General features: G+C 51.0%; 2 protein-coding genes across 4 annotated transcripts; both read left to right on the top strand.

The window, feature by feature from the left end:
* The first annotated feature begins 1,050 nt into the window (after positions 1-1,050).
* On the top strand, positions 1,051-10,900 carry CLK2 (CDC like kinase 2). 3 transcript variants are annotated; one of them, XM_044273061.1, is made up of 13 exons: positions 1,051-1,206; positions 6,915-7,090; positions 7,170-7,398; positions 8,578-8,671; positions 8,976-9,042; positions 9,119-9,235; positions 9,311-9,477; positions 9,558-9,652; positions 9,788-9,914; positions 9,991-10,073; positions 10,143-10,222; positions 10,301-10,391; positions 10,476-10,900. In XM_044273061.1, the coding sequence occupies exons 2-13, from the start codon at positions 6,915-6,917 to the stop codon at positions 10,656-10,658; spliced, it is 1,509 nt and encodes a 502-aa protein (XP_044128996.1). In that variant the 5' UTR covers positions 1,051-1,206; the 3' UTR covers positions 10,659-10,900. The 3 variants fall into 3 exon arrangements, with proteins under 3 accessions (XP_044128996.1, XP_044128995.1, XP_044128998.1); XM_044273060.1 differs by having other exon boundaries at positions 9,785-9,914; XM_044273063.1 differs by lacking the exons at positions 1,051-1,206; positions 6,915-7,090; positions 8,578-8,671 and having other exon boundaries at positions 7,292-7,398; positions 9,785-9,914.
* A 5,775-nt stretch (positions 10,901-16,675) lies between these two features.
* Positions 16,676-21,098, top strand: LOC122922445 (complexin-3-like). Its single transcript, XM_044273067.1, has 4 exons — positions 16,676-17,031; positions 17,542-17,717; positions 20,168-20,252; positions 20,324-21,098. Exons 2-4 carry the CDS (start codon positions 17,554-17,556, stop codon positions 20,504-20,506), a joined length of 432 nt encoding a protein of 143 aa, XP_044129002.1. The 5' UTR covers positions 16,676-17,031; positions 17,542-17,553; the 3' UTR covers positions 20,507-21,098.
* The last annotated feature ends 1,369 nt before the right edge of the window (positions 21,099-22,467 follow it).

The raw sequence follows: 22,467 nt of genomic DNA, 5'->3' as shown, positions 1-22,467 counted from the left end.
GACCAGACGGGACATCTGCCCACTAACAGACCGACCAGACGGTATATCTGCCCACTAACAGACCGGCCAGACGGTATATATACCCACTAACAGACCGACCAGACGGTATATCTGCCCACTAACAGGCCACATCCTCCTCAGTGCAGGCACATGACCTGCCCACTAACAGGCCACATCCTCCTCAGTGCAGGCACATGACCTGCCCACTAACAGGCCACATCCTCCTCAGTGCAGGCACGTGACCTGCCCACTAACAGGCCACATCCTCCTCAGTGCAGGCACGTGACCGCCCACTAACAGGCCACATCCTCCTCAGTGCAGGCACGTGATCTGCCCACTAACAGGCCACATCCTCCTCAGTGCAGGCACGTGATCTGCCCACTAACAGGCCACATCCTCCTCAGTGCAGGTACATGACCTGCCCTCTAACAGGCCACATCCTCCTCAGTGCAGGCACATGACCTGCCCACTAACAGGCCACATCCTCCTCAGTGCAGGCACATGACCTGCCCACTAACAGGCCACATCCTCCTCAGTGCAGGCACATGACCTGCCCACTAACAGGCCACATCCTCCTCAGTGCAGGCACGTGACCTGCCCACTAACAGGCCACATCCTCCTCAGTGCAGGCACGTGACCGCCCACTAACAGGCCACATCCTCCTCAGTGCAGGCACGTGATCTGCCCACTAACAGGCCACATCCTCCTCAGTGCAGGCACGTGATCTGCCCACTAACAGGCCACATCCTCCTCAGTGCAGGTACATGACCTGCCCTCTAACAGGCCACATCCTCCTCAGTGCAGGCACATGACCTGCCCACTAACAGGCCACATCCTCCTCCGTGCAGGCACATGACCGCCCCCTTCAGGAGTCTCCACAGTGTGGACCAAGCAGCCAAGTCCCTCAACCATTTCACTACACAAGATGGCGGTGGGAGTCGTGTTACGTGCTCTGCGGAAGAAGGTTCTGGGCGGCTCTCGGGCCCCGCCCTTTCCCCGCCCAGGGCACAGACTAGCCAATCAGCGCGCTTTCTGGGAGTAAGGTAGGCGGGCCGTAGAGAGACGTGCTCGTGAGTGAGGCTCGGGCACGCGCAGACGGAGGACAGCCTGCGAGAGAAGCGGAAGAGGGCGACCGCAGCCCTGCACTCACTCGCCGTAAACACGGACTTCTTGTGGGACAAGAGAACCGGCCTGGCTGCGAGAACGGTGAGAGGGGGCCGGGAGCGTAGAGGTCACCCGGGGAGGAGGCCGGGGCCGCTGGGGACACTAATGTCTAAGATGGCGGCCGCTGAGAAGGGCACAAAATGGCGGCCGCTCTCCCCCAGCCTTCAGGCGCCGCTTATCCACACGGTATACTGTAATGTCAGATATATTACCTCGTATCTGCACGGTATACTGTAATATGTGTACTATATATACGTATCTGCACTGTATACTGTAATGTGTGTACTATATATACGTATCTGCACTGTATACTGTAATGTGTACTATATATATACGTATCACACGGTATACTGGGAATGTGTGTACGATCTATACGTATCTACACGGTTACTGTACTGTGTTGTCTATATATACGTATCTGCACGCATACTGTAATGTGTGTACTATATCTACGTATCCGCCACGGTATACTGTAATGTGGTACAAGATATACGTATAGACCAGGTATACTGTAAGTGTGTACATATCATACGTATCTGGCAGGTATACTGTATGTGTGTACTATATATATAGTATCCTGCACTGATAATGTAATGTGTCTATATAATACTTATCTGCACGGTATACTGTACTGTGTGTAATATATATATACGATCCACCACGGTTCCTGACCTGTGTGCTACTATATATATACGTATCCACACGGATACTGTAATGTGTGTACTATAATACGTATCTACACTGTATACTGTAAATGTGTGGAAATATATAAGTATTCTGCACTGTATTTACTGTAATGTGGTATATATATACGTATCCGCCACGGATACTGTAATGTGTGTACTATATATACGTATCTGCACGGTATACTGTAATGTGTGTACTATATATACGTATCTGCACGGTATACTGTAATGTGTGTACTATATATATACGTATCTACACGGTATACTGTAATGTGTGTACTATATATACGTATCCACACGGTATACTGTAATGTGTGTGCTATATATACGTATCCGCACGGTATACTGTAATGTGTGTGCGCTATATATGTATCTACACGGTATACTGTAATGTGTGTACTATATATATATATATACACGTATCTACACGGTATACTGTAATGTGTGTAATTAATATATATATATATATATACACACACACACACACACACACACACACACACACACACACACACACACACACACGTAATTTTGAGAGGGGTGAAGGCCCCATAAATTCTCACGGCACCGTCCATACGTAATGTGTGTAATAAATAATAAAACTATAAACACAACACTTTTGGTTTTGCTCCCATTTTGCATGAGCTGAACTCGAAGACCTGAAGCATTTTCTACACAGAAGCCCCGTTATTGTCAGATATTGTCTACATCTGTGTCAGTGAGCGCTTCTCCTCTGCCGAGATGATCCATCCCTCCTCACAGGTGTGGCAGATCTTACTGTCAGATACTGTCCACAGATCTGTCTACATCTGTGTCAGTGAGCGCTTCTCCTCTGCCGAGATGATCCATCCCTCCTCACAGGTGTGGCAGATCTTACTGTCAGATACTGTCCACAGATCTGTCTACATCTGTGTCAGTGAGCGCTTCTCCTCTGCCGAGATGATCCATCCCTCCTCACAGGTGTGGCAGATCTTACTGTCAGATATTGTCCACAGATCTGTCTACATCTGTGTCAGTGAGCGCTTCTCCTCTGCCGAGATGATCCATCCCTCCTCACAGGTGTGGCAGATCTTACTGTCAGATACTGTCCACAGATCTGTCTACATCTGTGTCAGTGAGCGCTTCTCCTCTGCCGAGATGATCCATCCCTCCTCACAGGTGTGGCAGATCTTACTGTCAGATACTGTCCACAGATCTGTCTACATCTGTGTCAGTGAGCGCTTCTCCTCTGCCGAGATGATCCATCCCTCCTCACAGGTGTGGCAGATCTTACTGTCAGATATTGTCCACAGATCTGTCTACATCTGTGTCAGTGAGCGCTTCTCCTCTGCCGAGATGATCCATCCCCCCTCACAGGTGTGGCAGATCTTACTGTCAGATACTGTCCACAGATCTGTCTACATCTGTGTCAGTGAGCGCTTCTCCTCTGCCGAGATGATCCATCCCTCCTCACAGGTGTGGCAGATCTTACTGTCAGATACTGTCCACAGATCTGTCTACATCTGTGTCAGTGAGCGCTTCTCCTCTGCCGAGATGATCCATCCCCCCTCACAGGTGTGGCAGATCTTACTGTCAGATACTGTCCACAGATCTGTCTACATCTGTGTCAGTGAGCGCTTCTCCTCTGCCGAGATGATCCTTCCCTCCTCACAGGTGTGGCAGATCTTACTGTCAGATACTGTCCACAGATCTGTCTACATCTGTGTCAGTGAGCGCTTCTCCTCTGCCGAGATGATCCATCCCTCCTCACAGGTGTGGCAGATCTTACTGTCAGATACTGTCCACAGATCTGTCTACATCTGTGTCAGTGAGCGCTTCTCCTCTGCCGAGATGATCCTTCCCTCCTCACAGGTGTGGCAGATCTTACTGTCAGATACTATCTGTGTCAGTGAGCTCTTCTCCTCTGCCGAGATGATCCTTCCCTCCTCACAGGTGTGGCAGATCTTACTGTCCACAAATCTGTCTACATCTGTGTCAGTGAGCGCTTCTCCTCTGCCGAGATGATCCATCCCTCCTCACAGGTGTGGCAAATCTTACTGTCAGATACTGTCCACAGATCTGTCTACATCTGTGTCAGTGAGCACTTCTCCTCTGCCGAGATGATCCATCCCTCCTCACAGGTGTGGCAAATCTTACTGTCAGATACTGTCCACAGATCTGTCTACATCTGTGTCAGTGAGCGCTTCTCCTCTGCCGAGATGATCCATCCCTCCTCACAGGTGTGGCAGATCTTACTGTCAGATACTGTCCACAGATCTGTCTACATCTGTGTCAGTGAGCACTTCTCCTCTGCCGAGATGATCCTTCCCTCCTCACAGGTGTGGCAGATCTTACTGTCAGATACTGTCTACATCTGTGTCAGTGAGCGCTTCTCCTCTGCCGAGATGATCCATCCCTCCTCACAGGTGTGGCAGATCTTACTGTCAGATACTGTCTACATCTGTGTCAGTGAGCGCTTCTCCTCTGCCGAGATGATCCATCCCTCCTCACAGTTGTGGCAGATCTTACTGTCAGATACTGTCCACAGATCTGTCTACATCTGTGTCAGTGAGCGCTTCTCCTCTGCCGAGATGATCCATCCCTCCTCACAGGTGTGGCAGATCTTACTGTCAGATACTGTCCACAGATCTGTCTACATCTGTGTCAGTGAGCGCTTCTCCTCTGCCGAGATGATCCATCCCTCCTCACAGGTGTGGCAGATCTTACTGTCAGATACTGTCTACATCTGTGTCAGTGAGCGCTTCTCCTCTGCCGAGATGATCCATCCCTCATCACAGTTGTGGCAGATCTTACTGTCAGATACTGTCCACAGATCTGTCTACATCTGTGTCAGTGAGCGCTTCTCCTCTGCCGAGATGATCCATCCCTCCTCACAGGTGTGGCAGATCAAGTGCTGATTAGACAGCAGGAATATCACACAGGTCTGCCTTGGACTACTTTCACACTTGCGGCAGGACGGATCCGACAGCCATCCGCTATTTCGTCAGACCGCCGCTCTGTCCTCATTGACTATAATGGGGGCGGAGCTCCTTCGCGGTGAGAGGCATGCAGGACTTTTAGCTCCGCCCCTGTCCCCATTATAGTCAATGGGGACAGAGTGGTGGCACGGCAAAATAATAGGACGGATCAGACAGGGTGGACAGCCAGTCAGTATCTGGTGTGGCCACCATTTGCCTCACGCCTCCGTGGCATAGTTGATCAGTTTGCTGATTTTGGCCTGTGGAATGTTGGTCCACGCCTCTTCTGTGCGAAGTTGCTCAATGGATCCTGAGGGCCACAACAATGGGCCTCGTGATCTCGTCACGGTATCTGTGCATTCAAAATGCCATCAATAAAATGCCCGTGTTGGTTGTCCATAACATATGTCTGCCCATACCGCCACCATGGGCCTCCATCAGCAAACCGCTCACCCACACGACGCCACACACGCTGTCTGCCCTGAACAGTGAAAACTGGGACTCATCCGTGAACTGAACGCCTCTCCAACGTGCCAGACGCATCGGATGTGAACATTTGCCCACTCAAGTCTGTTACCATGACGAACTGCAGTCCGGTCCACACCCCGATGAGGACGACGAGCAGAGGAGCTTCCCCGAGACGGTTTGTGCAGAAATTCTTTGGTTATACAAACCGATTGTTGCTGCAGCTGTCCGGGTGGCTGGTCTCAGACGATCATGGAGGTGAACATGCTGGATGTGGAGGTCCTGGGCTGGTTACACGTGATCTGCGGTTGGGAGGCCGGTTGGATGTACTGCCAAATTCTCTGAAACCCCTTTGGAGACTGCTTATGGTAGAGAAATGAACATTCATTGCACGGGCAACAGCTATGGTAGACATTCCTGCAGTCAGCATGCCGAGTGCACGCTCCCTCAAACGCTGCGACATCTGTGGCATTGTGCTGTGTGATCTAACTGCACATTTCAGAGTGGCCTTTTATTGTGCGCAGTCTAAGGCACTCCTGTGCAATATTCCTGCTGTCTAATCAGCACCTCGATCTGCCACATCTGTGAGGTGGGATGGATTATCTCGGCAGAGGAGAAGTGCTCACTAACACAGATTTAGGCTACATGCACACGACCTGCTGTTTTTTGCTGTCCGCGGATCCGCAAAAGACGGGAGCTGCCCGTGTGTCTTCCGCAATTTGCGGAACAGGCGGCAATTGATATAACTGCCTATTCTTGACCATTTTGCGGACAAGAATAGGACATGTTATATATTTTTTGGGGCGGGGCTGCGGAACGGAGCAACGGATGCGGACAGTACACAGAGTGCTGTCCGCATCTTTTGCGGCCCCATTGAAGTGAATGGGTCGGCACCTGAGCCGCTGTTTGGATGCGGACCCAAACAAGGGCCGTGTGCATGAGGCCTTAGACAGATTTGTGAGCAATATTTGAGTAATGGGTCTTTTGTGTAGAAAATGTTTCACATCTTTGAGTTCCGCTCGTGCAGAATGGGAGCAAAGCTGAAAGTGCTGGTTTTGGTCAGTGTAGTGTTCTAGATCATACTGGTTATTTACAGTATAAGTAGGACTGTGGTACAGATGCCCTTAGGATAGGTCTTGGTGGGGGTGACTCCTGGCACACCAGTGTGTGAGGCCGCTGCAGTCTCCCCAGTATACCAGGAGCAGTGCCCGCTGATCTTGTAATGAGGACCTGCCTGGAGTATAGCTTCTTAGTAGGAAATTCTTGTAGAACCCCTTTAATGTTTCCTATCTTTACTGGCCACATATAGACTTTATATTAAAGGGATTTAATATATGGGGACATGTGATCGCACATCCTCATACACCCGAGACGATTGCTTCATGTAAATGCGGCTTGCCCCGCACACCCCTGGTGACCTCAGGATGAGGGACTTCCTCGAATGTGAGCTATCGTCTCCTGGGTAATTGGGGGGGATCTTTTTAGGACCAAGACCTCGCTCAGGCAGCAGTATTTTAGGGCGCTGGATTTAGACCCCTGGGAAGCTGGAGCTTTTCTTGATACTACATAGGTGCACAGACCATAGCCTGGAAGATGTGGGTTGTAGTTGAGCTGTGCTGATGGCCGCCTGTCCCCCTTACAGATGCCGCACTCCAGACGGTACCGTTCATCTGAGAGGGGCAGCAGAGGAAGCTACCATGAACGCTACAGAAGCCGCAAGCACAGACGGAGAAGAAGCAGGTCGAGATCCAGCAGCAGTGGAAGGGGTCGTGACCGGCGCTACAGACATGGAGACAGCTATCATGAGAGGTCTCACAGGTGAGTGACTCCCTCCTATCTCGGGGCAGCTCGTTTTGCTTCTTCTGGGACCTGGTGATGATGGTTCCTACCTTTCCAGCTATGAAGCACGATCTTCAGACAGACGAGCGTATGACCGCAGATACTGTGAAAACTACAGAAGGAACGGCTACAGCCGAGAGAGGGGAGATGTCTACTACGAGGCAGAGTATCGCCACTCCTACGACTACCGCCGATCCCGAGACGACAGCTACCGGAGCTGCAAGAGCACCAGACGCAAGCAGAAACGCAGGAAGCGTAGATCAAGGTCTTATAGCCAGTCCTCATCGGTGAGTAGTCCCTGTAACTCCTTGTTTTCCTCCCCTCTCTCCATTTCTTTCTTAAAGCAAGATTGGGTAAGTGTTCCCCTCCCCCATGCTGTGTTAATTAGGGGATCGGCTGCAGTTCCTGGTAGAGGCCTAGACTGTATGGCTAGATAGGAGTAGTAGTAGTATTACCCTGCTCCCTCATAGCATCTGCATGTGTTGTATAGATGATTTGCCCCATGAAGGGGGCAGCTGGATCGGGCAGTTAACCAATCACTTGCATCTTGTGGCAGCGTGCATGTGTGATTCTAGATATGGGAGCCCCCGATAGATGTGGAGTGCAGGGGTGTAGCATAGTGAGTGTGGCCTAACCTGCTGACCATCTAATGCAGGGCTGGCCAACCTGTGGCTCTCCAGCGGTTGTAAAACTACAACTCCCAGCATGCCCTGCTGTAGGCTGTCTTGGCATGCTGGGAGTTGTAGTTTTACAACAGCTGGTGAGCCGCAGGTTGGCCATCCCTGATCTAATGTGTACAGGGTCTCCAATAGGATAGCGCATGGATATCCTCATGCCTAATCCTTAATTGGAGCAAGTCACCACCAGATGTGTCCAGTATGAGATTTATTGAAGATGTATGGAGACTGCAGCTGTGGGAGGGACTAGAGTGGTGTGACATGAGGTCTGCACATGGGGGGTTATAATGTGTCATGAGGACTGCGGGGGGAGGGGGGGTGTAGTGTTACCTGAAGACTGCACACGTTGGAGGGGGGGTTGTAGTGTTACCTGAAGAGTGCGCAGAGTGGGAGGGGGGGGTTGTAGTGTTACCTGGAGAGTGCGCAGAGTGGGAGGGGGGGTTGTAGTGTTACCTGGAGATTGTTCACCTTTTCGTTGTTACTTTGTGCTCCTGTTTTTCCTGCTTTGCTTGGATTAAGACAATTAGCGAATGTTTTTGCTTTTATTTTTCTGATTTCTTTGATTTCTCAGTTAGTGTATTTGTATCTTGACCTGTTCCCTTGCAATATCCCTATCGTTATATATTCCTATGTGCCGTATGAATTGGCTGGGAATCTACTGCACACCCTCCTACCTCAAACTACAATGTGAATTTCCAAACCAACCAACCTATGTGCCGCTGGTTTGAAAATCTGATTGGCTGGTGAATGGTGGTGTTTTGCCGTGAATTGACGGGCCCGTCACAACAGAGGAGTCGCCAGAGCAGCAGGCAGGCCAAGAGTGTGGAAGACGACGTGGAGGGGCACCTGATCTATCGCAGCGGCGACTGGCTACAAGAAAGATGTACAGCCAAATCGTAACATAATTTAGCTCTCTAGTTCTAAGCTCCCCCTCCCCAGAGACGCTGCAGACTGTCTGTCTTTTGTGTTCATATGATTTGTATTTTAAAGACACAGAGCAGCCCCCTCCTCCTCCTCCTCTTCCTACTTTACTCTCATTAAAGCTCCCATGTTATATAGTGTTGTGGGGCAGGAAGTTAGCGTAACTCTTAAGGCTCCACGCCCAGCCTGATACCGGCCTTTCACTGGCTCTAGTCGTGGGGAGTCCCCAGCTTCTCCTTACCCATCTTCTCTGCTTCCCTTCACAGATGAGATTGTCAGTACTCTGGGAGAAGGGACATTTGGCCGAGTAGTGCAGTGTGTAGACCACCGGAGGTGAGTGCTGAGGGCGACTTACCCTAGGATATGTCTCTGCTGACGGGACTTGTCTAATGATTTCCTGTCTCTGCAGGGGAGGCATCCGGGTGGCTTTAAAAATCATTAAGAATGTGGAAAAATATAAGGAGGCGGCACGACTGGAGATAAACGTCCTGGAGAAGATTAATGAGAAGGACCCAGAGAATAAGCAGTAAGTGCTTACCCTGCAGCTTCCTTTATTGTGTGGCCGCGTGTGTGCTTATGACGTGTCCTGTGCTCTCTGCAGCCTCTGCGTCCGCATGTTTGATTGGTTCGACTATCATGGACACATGTGCCTATCCTTTGAACTTCTGGGCCTCAGCACGTTTGACTTTCTCAAGGAAAACAATTACCTTCCGTATCCCATTCACCAAGTGCGGCACATGGCTTATCAAGTGTGCCACGCAGTGAAATGTAAGTGCCGTGTTGGGAGGGGGGGGGCTGCACAATTCGGCCAGGGCAGGCTGAAGTAAGTTGCTGCTGTCCTTTTGCAGTTCTTCATGACAATAAGCTGACGCACACAGACCTGAAGCCGGAGAACATCCTCTTTGTGAACTCAGACTTTGAGCTGAGCTACAACATGGAGAAGGTGGGTGCTTTTTCTTTTTTAAGCTTTTGCTGGGTGCCCTCCAGCTGTGGCACTACTTTGGGTGCAGCCCTTCAGCCTTTGCCTAATGCTTGTACTCATGTGGTCTCTCCCTGTGACCTCCCTCCACCCAAGAAGAGAGATGAAAGGTGTGTAAAGAGCACAGATATCCGGCTTGTGGACTTTGGCAGTGCCACCTTTGACCACGAGCACCATAGCACCATTGTGTCCACACGGCACTACCGTGCTCCAGAGGTGATTTTAGGTGAGTGCCGGTTGTGCTGGATTTTTGGGTGAGGATGAGCTTCATTGGCTGACCCTTCTCTTGTGTCCCCCCCCAGAGCTTGGCTGGAGTCAACCTTGTGATGTCTGGAGCATCGGGTGCATTGTCTTTGAGTATTATGTGGGTTTCACCCTCTTCCAGGTGAGAAGGTTTCTGCCCTCATTACTGTGCTGTGCTCTATTCCCGTCACTAACAACCTGTCCTCCACAGACGCATGACAATCGGGAGCACCTGGCCATGATGGAGAGGATTCTGGGCCCCATCCCAACCCGGATGATCAGGAAGACAAGGTGAGTGTATGGCGGTTTCTACGTCGCCCTCCTCCTGCTCTAGGGTCACTGTGTTACACCGCCTGTCTGTACCTACAGGAAACAGAAATACTTCTACCACAGCCACCTCGACTGGGACGAGAGCACGTCTGCGGGCCGATATGTGCGCGACAACTGCAAGTCCCTGAGGGTAAGGACTCTGCTGTGTGTATGGGGGGGCACCCTAGAGGCCCCCTAAGGCTCTGACCATTGGTGACACATCCTCTCCTTACAGAGATACATGCTGGGTGACAGCGAGGAGCACCACCAGCTCTTTGACCTGATTGAGGCCATGTTGGAGTATGATCCGTCCAAGCGCTGCACGCTTTCACAGGCCTTGAAGCACGCCTTTTTCAGCCCGCTGAAGAGTGACCACGCCTCCAAGCACTGGGACCTGGGTCGGGACATAAGCCGATGAGGCCGTTTGTGACATAGTCTCTATAAATATATATATATATAGTGTAAAGGGGCGAGCAGCGCCTGCCGTGTACATAGATGAGCTTGCTGCCCCCGTGGTGGTGGGTTACACTGCTCCTGTACAGTTGTCCTATATTTATGATGTCAGTGTTATGGCGGCGACAGCACGCTACATTTCGCAGTGTTTTTATATAAAATGTTTTGTACAGTGATTTGTGAGAAATAAAACACAAGCTGTTTGTACGTGGGGTTGTGCTGTGACCAGGGCTGAGGAGTCTGAGCCAATTTGGGGTACCTGGAGTCAGCAAAAATGAACAGATTCCGACTCCTACTAGATTTAAATTGAAATAAAAAAGTTTAAATGTCCCAATTCACAAAAAGTTAGAATTACCGTATTTGTCGCTTTATAAGATGCACCTAGGTTTTTGAGGAGGAAAATAAGAAATTTAACCAAAAGGTGTGCTTTTGGTGGGTTTTACACTAATGGTGATTTATGGGGGCATCTTATCTTATGCTACGAGCACCCACCCGGCCTCCTGACTGTCAAGAAGTTGGTAGTAAGTAGTACAGCGCTAGATTTAAGAAGATGGGAATACTTTAACAATACCCACAAGTTAGATATGATTACCGTATGCTACAGTGAGCGGGGCCTGGTGTAGTAGAATACAGTGACTGCAGTAGGCCCCGCTGCCATTCCCCAGCCCCTCCTCCCCCTCGGCCTATTCACTAGACGGTCGTAGCATTCGCCCCATAAGACAGACTGCTATTCTTCCCCTCACCCTTGACGGCACCCTATGTGACCAGGGACCTCCCATCCGGGACAGGAAACCTGAGAAGATCAAAGGTTCACACCCCCACCAAGCACCAGTTCAGGTTTCCTGTCCTCCGGATAGGAAGTTCTGAAGATGGTTCTCGCCTGCAGCTGGGGGGAGGCCCGGGTTTTGATCCGATAGGAGGCCTTCCCCAGGCGGCTGAAGGCTCTCCGGAGCTGCTGCCTAAAGTCTGCCTTTCCCCAGCATTTCTGCGCCGATCCCGAAGGAGCCGCTGTGGCAGTGTTCAAGCGGCTTCCCTCACGCTGTTAGGCGTTTTGCTCGGTTTCTTGTTGGCGTCAGGGAGGCGTCTGCGCGCGCCTCGGGCGGGGCTTAACCCAGAAGTAGAGGAAAAAGCGCCGGAATAGCCTAGGCACGTCCTTTAAAATATAAATGGGGTGGCGGGGGGAATCCAGCCAGCTGATGTAGCACACAGTGCTGTGCTGAAGAGGCTCCTTCCTGCAACAATGTCAGAGCCAGCAGATGGACGCGCCGAACCCTCGAGGCCCGCGAGCCCAGTACTGGTCATGAGGACAAAAATCAGTGGTGAGGTAGATCTTTTTATTAATGGGGTGTAGTTTTTGACTTATTTTAGTTTGCAAAGACCCCCCAAAAAGCGGCAACATAGCCTAAGGAGTGTTTGGGATGCAGAGTGGCCCTAGCATCCTCTTATTCTAAACCATTATGCACGCCGTGTATAGATAAATTGGTGGTGGAGGAGTCTCAGGGCCTCCTTAAAGTCATTGACTAAGGGCTGCCATAGGTCACCAGACAAGTCCCCGGATGTTAGGGATTCTGATATAGACCTCTCGGACGTGGAAGAAAGGGAAGCGGGTCAGTTATTTTCTAACAACGCTACATCGTCAGAAGATGAGGAAGCAGGGAGTTGTCTATTTTCACCTGAGGACACCCAAAACCTACTTAAAGCTGTCAGAGCGACAATGCACCTTGAGGATGTGAAACGGCCTAAGTCAACAGCAGATCTAGCTTTTCAGGGTTTAGGCCCCAGGAAACATAGGGTCTTCACCATTCATGAAAACGTCCAACCATTAAATAAAAAAAAGGAAAAATCCTGGCGGGAATTTTTTTACTTTTTTTTTTTTTTTTTTTTATCCCAAATTCAGTTAAAAGGAAATATCCCTTTGAGAAAGTAGCAGCTATTTGGGTCAAGACCCCTACAGTAGACGCCCCGGTAGCAAAGATCGCCAAGAAAACTGCTTTACCGTTTCATTTGTGTAGCCTATCTGACCCATTAGACAAAAAAAGCGGATATTTAATCAAAAAAGGCGTGGGGATCAACCTCTGCTTGTCTGAGACCTGCTGTTGCAGCCTCATGGGTTTCAAGATCACTGCATATCTGGTTGGAACATTTAGAACAGCATCTCGGTGAAAAGAAGCCAAGAGAGGGCGTTTTGGCCTCCCTTCCTGCCTTTAAAAAAAATAAAATAATTATAGCCGCTGATTTTCTACCAGATGCCTCCACGGATACGGTTAGGTTTTCGGACAGATCATCTGCCTTGTCTAATGCGGCTAGGAGAGCTATCTGTCTGAAATCCTGTAAAGTATATCAGGGCTCGAAGGCCAGACTGTGCTCCATCCCTTGTGAAGGTGACAGACTTTTTGGATCGTCTCTTGACAACATTCTTGAAAAGGCCTCGGACAAAAAGAAGGGCTTTCTGGTTCCCCTTTTTTCATAAATACCAGAATAAAAAACAAAGGGGTAGACAGTATGACAGCTGGGAAAAGGATAGATTTCCTAAGAAATCCGGAGGTTTCCTTTTTAAGCCCCAAGACCTAAGGATAAGCAATGATGCCGAATCCCAGGTGGGGGGGGGGGGGAAGAGAACCAAAAATGGTTGGATCCTGGGAGGGGTTCCGGTTGGACTTTCTGACCCTTCCCCGGGATTCATTCGTTCAGACAGACGGCCCCAAGGACCAGATAAAAAAAACAGGCCTTAGAGTCAGAGATATTGCTTCTTCTGCGCAAAGGGGTAGTAGTCCCGGTTCCACAGGTAGAGGGGGGCAAGGGATTTTACACTTCCCCCTTTTTTAGTGAGAAAACCCAATGGCTCCTTCCGAGTAATCCCAAACTTAAAAAAACTAAACAATGTTTCTCAAATACAAGAAGTTTTGCATGGAGACCATAAGATCAACCGTAGATCTAGCAAGAGATTGCTGGTTGGTGAATCTAGACTTAGAGGATGCATATTACAATGTGCCAAATCATGCGGCCTCCCAAAAATTTTTAAGGATGGCGGTCTGGGTTCAGGGAGAGTGTCTACACCTGCAGTACAAAGCCCTACCTTTTGGGGTTTCACAAGCCCCCAGAATCTTTACGAAAGTGATTGCGAAGGTGGCTTCCTTTCTAAGATTGTCAGGGGTTCCGTTGCTGCCATATCTAGACGACGTCCTGTTTATTTCCCAGACAAAAGAAAAATTTAACCAAAACATCAGTGTTTCCTGCTCCCTGTTGAAAAACCTGGGCTGGAAAATAAATTGGAAAAAGTCTTGCCTGTCACCATCTCAGACCTGTGTGTTTTTAGGCATCCTGTTAGATTCCGGGGTAGAAAAAATGTTCCTTCCGTCCACTAAGATAATCTCCATCAGGGAACATGTTTAGGATCTTTTCAGGTCTTACCTCTGCTTGTTCAGAAAGGCGATGGCAGTCCTGAGCCACCTGTCAGCAGGGGTACCCTGGTCTTTTCAGGATCAGATACTAATAACTACAGATACCAGCCCATGGGGGTGGGGGGCCCACTCGGAGAACAAAGGCTGGCAAGGGAGGTAGGATTTGAACACCAGGAAAGCCACCTCAAACTTTAAAGAGCTAAAGGAAGTGAAAATGGCGTTAAAATCAATAGTTCCGGGCATATCCCACAAGAAAATAATTCTATACTCGGACAACTCAACAACAGTCGCATACGTCCACCATCAAGGTTGAACGAGGGTACCTTCTCTGTCACCAGATTTTCCAGCTGGCAGAGCAGAAACCTCTGTTCCTGTCGGCAGCCCACCTAAAAGGGAAGGAGAACATAGTGGCCGATTTTCTGAGCCGCGTCCAGTTAAAACAGGGAGATTGGTGTCTAAACCCAGAGGTATTCTCCCAGTTAACTCAAAAGTTTGGCCTCCCCACGGTAGACCTATTTGCCTCCAGGTAGAACAAAAAAGTAGAGAGATTCTTCTCCCTGAATCATTCGGACAATCCGAAAGCCCTAGACTGATTGGCACCGGACTGGTCTCGGGAGGAGGGTTATGCCTTCCCTCCTTTTTCCCTGATACCGCAGGTCCTAAAGAAAGTCCAGAGGGAGAGAGCGATAATGACCCAGATTGCCCCAATATGGCCAAAAAGATCCTGGTACTCCAACCACCTAGACTTAGCGATATCCCAACCCCCCCCCCCCCCCCCCCCGGATTCTGCCTCCTCGGGAGGATCTATTGTATCAAGGCCCAATCCTGCATCCCAACCCAAAAATCTTGCACCTGGCAGTGTGGAGACTGAAAGGGTGATATGGTTAGGTCGGGGCCTTTCCCACTCAGTAGTTACCACCATTCTGCGAAGTAGGAAATCTACTACAGCTAGGAAATATAATAAGATCTGGGAGGTCTTCTGCTCCTTAGGGATCAGTCCTGACCCTTTCTCTCCTCCTAATGTCTCAAGAGTCCTAGACTTTCTGCAAGCTAGTCTGGACAAGGGGCTTAGGGCTTCCACCCTGAGAGTGCACGTGGAGGCTTTAAGTTACTTTTTCGATGTACAGTTGGCCCTTCATCCTTGGGTAAAGAGGTTTCTTTCAGCGGCCTCCAGGATCCGCCCTTTGATAAGACCTTGGGACTTAAACACGGTCTTGATGGCCCTGTCAGAGATCCCCATAGACATGCTCTCCTTTTAAATGTCCTTTTTACTGGCCATTACATCAGCTAGAAGGATTTCAGAGATTCAAGCCTTCTCAGCATTTCCACCGTAAACCCAGATATTGGGTGAGGGGAAAACAACATTGCTTACCGGTAATTGGTTTTCTTGATACTCATGACTGCACCCCCAAAAGTATATGGAGCCCCCCGGTCACATGGCTGCCAGGGGAGTAACCTGGTCACCCCCTCCCCCCATAGTATAATTACTACCCACAGCCTGACCGGTAACAGAGCAGTATATGGAGGCCCCCCCCCCCCCCCCCCCCGGGTTATGGATGGGGGTCACATGGCTGCCAGGGGAGTAACCTGGTCACCCCCTGTAGTATAATACTACCCACAGCCTGACTGGTAACAGGGCAGTATATGGAGGGCTGCACCATCCGGTTATGGGGTTATGGACGGGTTAGGGTCCCCCCCCCGGTTATGGACTGGTGTCACATGGCTGCCAAAGGAGTAACCTGGTCACCCCCCCCCCCCCCCCCATAGTATAATACTACCCACAGCCTGACCGGTAACAGGGTAACAGAGCAGTAAATGGCGCCCCCCCCCCCCCCCCCCCCCCCGGTCATATGGCTGCCAGAGGAGTAACCTGGTCATCCCCCATAGTATAATACTACCCACAGCCTGACCGGTAACAGAGCAGTATAAGGAGCCCCCCCACGGGCTGGTTATGGACAGGTGTCACATGGCTGCCAGGGGAGTAACTTGGTCACCGCCCCATAGTATAATACTACCCACAGCCTGACCGGTAACAGAGCAGTATATGGAGGGCTGCACCATCCGGTTATGGACGGGTGTCACATGGCTGCCAGGGGAGTAACCTAGTCATCCCCCCCCCCCCATAGTATAATACTACCCACAGCCTGACCGGTAACAGAGCAGTATATGGAGCCCCGCCCCCCTGGGTTATGGATGGGGGTCACATGGCTGCCAGGGGAGTAACCTGGTCACCCCCTGTAGTATAATACTACCCACAGCCTGACTGGTAACAGGGCAGTATATGGAGGGCTGCACCATCCGGTTATGGACGGGTGTCACATGGCTGCCAGGGGAGTAACCTAGTCATCCCCCCCCCCCCATAGTATAATACTACCCACAGCCTGACCGGTAACAGAGCAGTATATGGAGCCCCGCCCCCCCGGGTTATGGACGGGGGTCACATGGCTGCCAGGGGAGTAACCTGGTCACCCCCTGTAGTATAATACTACCCACAGCCTGACAGGTAACAGGGCAGTATATGGAGCCCCCCACTAGCTGGTTATGGACGGGGGTCACATGGCTGCCGGAGATGTCACCTGGTCACCCCCCCATAGTATAATTCTACCCACAGCCCAACCGGTAACAGAGCAGTATATGGAGGGCCCCCCCTGGTTATGGACAGGCGTCACATGGCTGCCAGGGGAGTAACCTGGTCACCCCCTGTAGTATAATACTACCCACAGCCTGACAGGTAACAGAGCAGTATAAGGAGCCTCCCCCCCCACGGGCTGGTTCTGGACGGGGGTCACATGGCTGCCGGGGGAGTAACCTTTGCCAGTGCTGTCATTGGGGATAAAATAGGATTGACACTCATCCCAACTTAAAGGATTATAAGAAAGCTTTATCGGAACCATGCTGCTCTCGCAGGTACAGCATGGACTCTAGATCACTGCTCAGGTAAGTCCTTACTATTCTTAGAGGGGAGTCTGGAGGGAGCCGTGAGAATATGGCCGCCTCGATGCAGGAGCACAAAGTAATGTGAAAGAGCGCTCCTTGTACAGAGCCACACTGCGTAGTCCTCGGCTCTCCTCCTCACCGCGTAGTCCTCGGCTCTCCTCCTCACCGCGTAGTCCTCGGCTCTCCTCCTCACCGCGTAGTCCTCGGCTCTCCTCCTCACCGCGTAGTCCTCGGCTCTCCTCCTCACCGCGTAGTCCTCGGCTCTCCTCCTCACCGCGTAGTCCTCGGCTCTCCTCCTCACCGCGTAGTCCTCGGCTCTCCTCCTCACCGCGTAGTCCTCGGCTCTCCTCCTCACCGCGTAGTCCTCGGCTCCTCCTCACCGCGTAGTCCTCGGCTCTCCTCCTCACCGCGTAGTCCTCGGCTCTCCTCCTCACCGCGTAGTCCTCGGCTCTCCTCCTCACCGCGTAGTCCTCGGCTCTCCTCCTCACCGTTTGATCTTCTCCTCTATAGATAACAGTGATCATGACCTCTGTGACTAGGACGCTGTTTGGGGGCCAAGTGAAGAGTATGTCTTGCTGTACGTCTGGAGGGCCCCCCCAAGAAAAGTGGCCCCAGACTGAGTGCAGAGTGAACATGAGAAGATGGAGTTTGGAGGAGCAGAACTGCAGAGTCCTGCAGCCAGACAAGTGAGAGCGGGGGCAATCTCCACCATACCCTGTACTGTAGCTTTCTGCTGCCCCCCCCCTTTACCCTTCCCTCAGGGGAGCACCTGGCCTTTCTGCTGCCTGAGGTAAAAACTGAAACATCACCCACATCCCAAATTCTCAACCTAACCCATTCCCTCCAGATCAGTGGGGGTCTGACACACGGCCCCCCCGCCAATCAGCTGTTTAACCCCCTCAGCCCCGCTAGGTGAAACCCCCTTCATGACCAGAGCACTTTTTACACTTCGGCCCTGCACTACTTTCACCGTTTATCGCTCGGTCATGCAACTTACCACCCAAATGAATTTTACCTCCTTTTCTTCTCACTAATGGAGCTTTCATTTGGTGGTATTTCATTGCTGCTGAAAAAAAATGACATTTTTCACTTTCAGCTGTAAAATTTTGCAAAAAAAATGACATCCATATATAAATTTTTCGCTAAATGTATTGTTCTACATGTCTTTGATTAAAAAAAAAATGGTTTGGGTAAAAGTTATAGCGTTTACAAACTATGGTACAAAAATGTGAATTTCCGCTTTTTGAAGCAGCTCTGACTTTCTGAGCACCTGTCATGTTTCCTGAGGTTCTAGAAAAACCCCACAAATGACCCCATTTCGGAAAGTAGACACCCTAAGGCTACTTTCACACTAGCGCTTGAACGGATCCGATCATATTAATGCAGACGGAGGCTCCGTTCAGTACGGATCCGTCTGCATTAATAACTTAGAAAAATTTCTAAGTGCGCAAGATGCCTGAGCGGATCCGTTCAGACTTTCAATGTAAAGTCAATGGGGGACGGATCCGCTTGAAGATTGAGCCATATGGTGTCATCTTCAAGCGGATCCGTTCCCATTGACTTACATTGTAAGTCTGAATGGATCCGCTCGCCTCCGCACGGCCAGGCTGCAAGCAGCGTTCAGCTGTCCGCCTGGCCGTGCGGAGGCGAGCGGAGCGCAGGCTGAACACCGCCAGACTGATGCAGTCTGAGCGGATCCGCTCCATTCAGACTGCATCAGGGCTGGACGGCTGCGTTCGGGTCCGCTCGTGAGCCCCTTCAAACGGAGCTCACGAGCGGACAGCCGAACGCTAGTGTGAAAGTAGCCTAAGGTATTCGCTGATGGGCATAGTGAGTTCATAGAACATTTTATTTTTTGTCACAAGTTAGCGGAAAATTATGATTTTATTTTAATTTTTTTTTCCTTACAAAGTCTCATATTCCACTAACTTGCGACAAAAAATAAAAAATTCTAGGAACTCGCCATGCCCCTCATGAAATACCTTGGGGTGTCTTCTTTCCAAAATGGGGTCACTTGTGGCGTAGTTATACTGTCCTGGCATTTTAGGGGCCCAGATGTGTGAGAAGTAGTTTGCAATCAAAATGTGTAAAAAATGGCCTGCGAAATCTGAAAGGTGCACTTTGGAATATGTGCCCCTTTGCCCACCTAGGCTGCAATAAAGTGTCACACATCTGGTATCGCCGTACTCAGGAGAAGTTGGGCAATGTGTTTTGGGGGGTCATTTTACATATACCCATGCTGGGTGAGAGAAATATCTTGGCAAAAGACAACTTTTCCCATTTTTTTATACAAAGTTGTCTTTTGCCAAGATATTTTTCTCACCCAGCATGGGTATATGTAAAAAGACCCCCCGAAACACATTCCCCAAGTTCTCCTGAGTACGGCGATACCACATGTGTTACACTTTTTTGCAGCCTAGATGCGCAAAGCGGCCCAAATTCCTTTTAGGAGGGCATTTTTAGACATTTGGATCCCAGACTTCTTCTCACACTTTCGGGCCCCTAAAATGCCAGGGCAGTATAAATACCCCACATGTGACCCCACTTTGGAAAGAAGACACCCCAAGGTATTCAATTAGGGGCCTGGCGAGTTCCTAGAATTTTTTTTTTTTTTTTCTTCTCACAAAGTCTCACTTTCCGCTAACTTAGGACAAAAATTTCAATCTTTCATGGACTCAATATGCCCCTCAGTGAATACCTTGGGGTGTCTTCTTTCCGAAATGGGGTCACATGTGGGGTATTTATGCTGCCCTGGCATTTTAGGGGCCCTAAAGCGTGAGAAGAAGTCTGGGATCCAAATGTCTAAAAATGTTTACGTATTTGGATTCCGTGAGGGGTACGGTGCGTCCATGTGAGATTTTATTTTTTGACACAAGTTAGTGGAATATGAGACTTTGTAAGAAAAAAATTAATAAATAAAAAAAATATTTCCGCTAACTTGGGCCAAAAAATGTCTGAATGGAGCCTTACAGGGGGTGATCAATGACAGGGGGTGATCAGGAAGTCTATATGCGTGATCACCCCCTTGTCATTGATGTACAGTCAGGCGTATAATGTACAGTCAGGCGTATAATGGACGGTTATGTATATAATCAGTGATAATCTACAGCTGGTTCCGGCATTTTGTCTGGCGCAGGAGGAGGAGCTCGATGTATGCGCAGCAGAAAGCAGAGAGGGCTCTGATGAGGGAGCACTTTCGGGAGAAGTATCATCTGGCTAGAGTGAGTGCAGGGGCCCGGTGGGGGCCACATGGGGCCATGCCCACACTGACTTCTCACGTCTCTTTTGGCAGAACGCCCACGACCAGGAACAGGTGAGAGCGGCAGGGACCAACGTCCACCTGTCCCGGGAGCTGCGAGCCATCGTGCGACAGGACCAGAGCCACCGCATGGCGGACAAGCTGACCTACCTCAGGACCAGCACCCAGACTGCGGCGGGGCCACCCCAGCCAGGGGTCCGCTGCCTCCTCCTGTGACCAGTCTACGCCTCAATCACACTGCACTGGACATTAGCTGGAGGGGCCTCCTGCACTGCTCATCCTGGTCAGCCTGCTTCCTCTAGACTGTAAGGGGCCTCCTGCACTGCTCATCCTGGTCACCCTGCTTCCTCTAGACTGTAAGGGGCCTCCAGCACTGCTCATCCTAATCACCTTGCTTCCTCTAGACTGTAAGGGGCCTCCTGCACTGCTCATCCTGCTTCCTCTAGACTGTATCCATCACTGCTCATCCTGGTCAGCCTGCTTCCTCTAGACTGTAAGGGGCCTCTTGCACTGCTCATCCTGGTCACCCTGCTTCCTCTAGACTGTAAGGGGCCTCCAGCACTGCTCATCCTAATCACCTTGCTTCCTCTAGACTGTAAGGGGCCTCCCGCACTGCTCATCCTGCTCACCCTGGTTCCTGTAGACTGTAAGGGGCCTCCTGCACTGCTCATCCTGGTCCCCCTGCTTCCTCTAGACTGTAAGGGGCCTCCCGCACTGCTCATCCTGGTCACCCTGCTTCCTCTAGACTGTAAGGGGCCTCCCGCACTGCTCATCCTGGTCACCCTGCTTCCTCTAGACTGTAAGGGGCCTCCCGCACGCTCATCCTGCTCCCCTGGTTTCTGTAGACTGTAAGCTCTTGGGAGAAGCTATGTCTGTAAATAAATGACAGGATCTCCTGACTCCTCTGTGTATTGATTTCATAGAAAAAATAACAAAGAAGGAGTTATGGAAATCCAAGGGGCCAGGAAACTGTGGGGCCGCAAGCATGGAGGTGCAGTTAGGTTGTAATATACACTATCTGGGGAGGACAGCACCAGTGCTGGGGTTTCTACTGAACAGGGGAGGCTGCCCCAGCCAAAGGATCCCCAAGTGCAGGGCAGCCAACCTGATCACAGTCCTCACCGGCCTGTACTGACCGGGGTCTACAGCTCAGTACTGATCACAGTCCTCACCGGCCTGTACTGACCGGGGTCTACAGCTCAGTACCGATCACAGTCCTCACCGGCCTGTACTGACCGGGGTCTACAGCTCAGTACCGATCACAGTCCTCACCGGCCTGTACTGACCGGGGTCTACAGCTCAGTACTGATCACAGTCCTCACCGGCCTGTACTGACCGGGGTCTACAGCTCAGTACCGATCACAGTCCTCACCGGCCTGTACTGACCGGGGTCTACAGCTCAGTACTGATCACAGTCCTCACCGGCCTGTACCGATCACAGTCCTCACCGGCCTGTACTGACCGGGGTCTACAGCTCAGTACCGATCACAGTCCTCACCGGCCTGTACTGACCGGGGTCTACAGCTCAGTACCGATCACAGTCCTCACCGGCCTGTACTGACCGGGGTCTACAGCTCAGTACCGATCACAGTCCTCACCGGCCTGTACTGACCGGGGTCTACAGCTCAGTACCGATCACAGTCCTCACCGGCCTGTACTGACCGGGGTCTACAGCTCAGTACCGATCACAGTCCTCACCGGCCTGTACTGACCGGGGTCTACAGCTCAGTACCGATCACAGTCCTCACCGGCCTGTACTGACCGGGGTCTACAGCTCAGTACCGATCACAGTCCTCACCGGCCTGTACTGACCGGGGTCTACAGCTCAGTACCGATCACAGTCCTCACCGGCCTGTACTGACCGGGGTCTACAGCTCAGTACCGATCACAGTCCTCACCGGCCTGTACTGACCGGGGTCTACAGCTCAGTACTGATCACAGTCCTCACCGGCCTGTACTGACCGGGGTGTACAGCTCAGTACTGATCACAGTCCTCACCGGCCTGTACTGACCGGGGTCTACAGCTCAGTACTGATCACAGTCCTCACCGGCCTGTACTGACCGGGGTCTACAGCTCAGTACTGATCACAGTCCTCACGGGCCTGTACTGACCGGGGTCTACAGCTCATTACCTATCACAGTCCTCACGGGCCTGTACTGACCGGGGTCTACAGCTC

This window comes from Bufo gargarizans, unplaced genomic scaffold, assembly GCF_014858855.1.
Source record: "Bufo gargarizans isolate SCDJY-AF-19 unplaced genomic scaffold, ASM1485885v1 fragScaff_scaffold_362_pilon, whole genome shotgun sequence".
NCBI classification, from domain to species: Eukaryota; Metazoa; Chordata; class Amphibia; order Anura; family Bufonidae; genus Bufo; species Bufo gargarizans.
Note: the sequence above shows the minus strand (reverse complement) of the source record. Positions and strands in the feature narration are given on the sequence as shown.

Excerpts from the sequence above, each read along its gene's own strand:
- CLK2 (XM_044273060.1), top strand. The coding sequence starts at position 6,915 with ATGCCGCACTCCAGACGGTACCGTTCATCTGAGAGGGGCAGCAGAGGA. Across the intron at positions 7,399-8,577 it reads CTTATAGCCAGTCCTCATCG|AGGAGTCGCCAGAGCAGCAG; the intron begins GTGAGTAGTCCC and ends CCGTCACAACAG. Across the intron at positions 9,478-9,557 it reads AGTGTGCCACGCAGTGAAAT|TTCTTCATGACAATAAGCTG; the intron begins GTAAGTGCCGTG and ends GTCCTTTTGCAG.
- LOC122922445 (XM_044273067.1), top strand. The coding sequence starts at position 17,554 with ATGACCTCTGTGACTAGGACGCTGTTTGGGGGCCAAGTGAAGAGTATG. Across the intron at positions 17,718-20,167 it reads AGAGTCCTGCAGCCAGACAA|GAGGAGGAGCTCGATGTATG; the intron begins GTGAGAGCGGGG and ends TGTCTGGCGCAG. Across the intron at positions 20,253-20,323 it reads AGAAGTATCATCTGGCTAGA|AACGCCCACGACCAGGAACA; the intron begins GTGAGTGCAGGG and ends CTCTTTTGGCAG.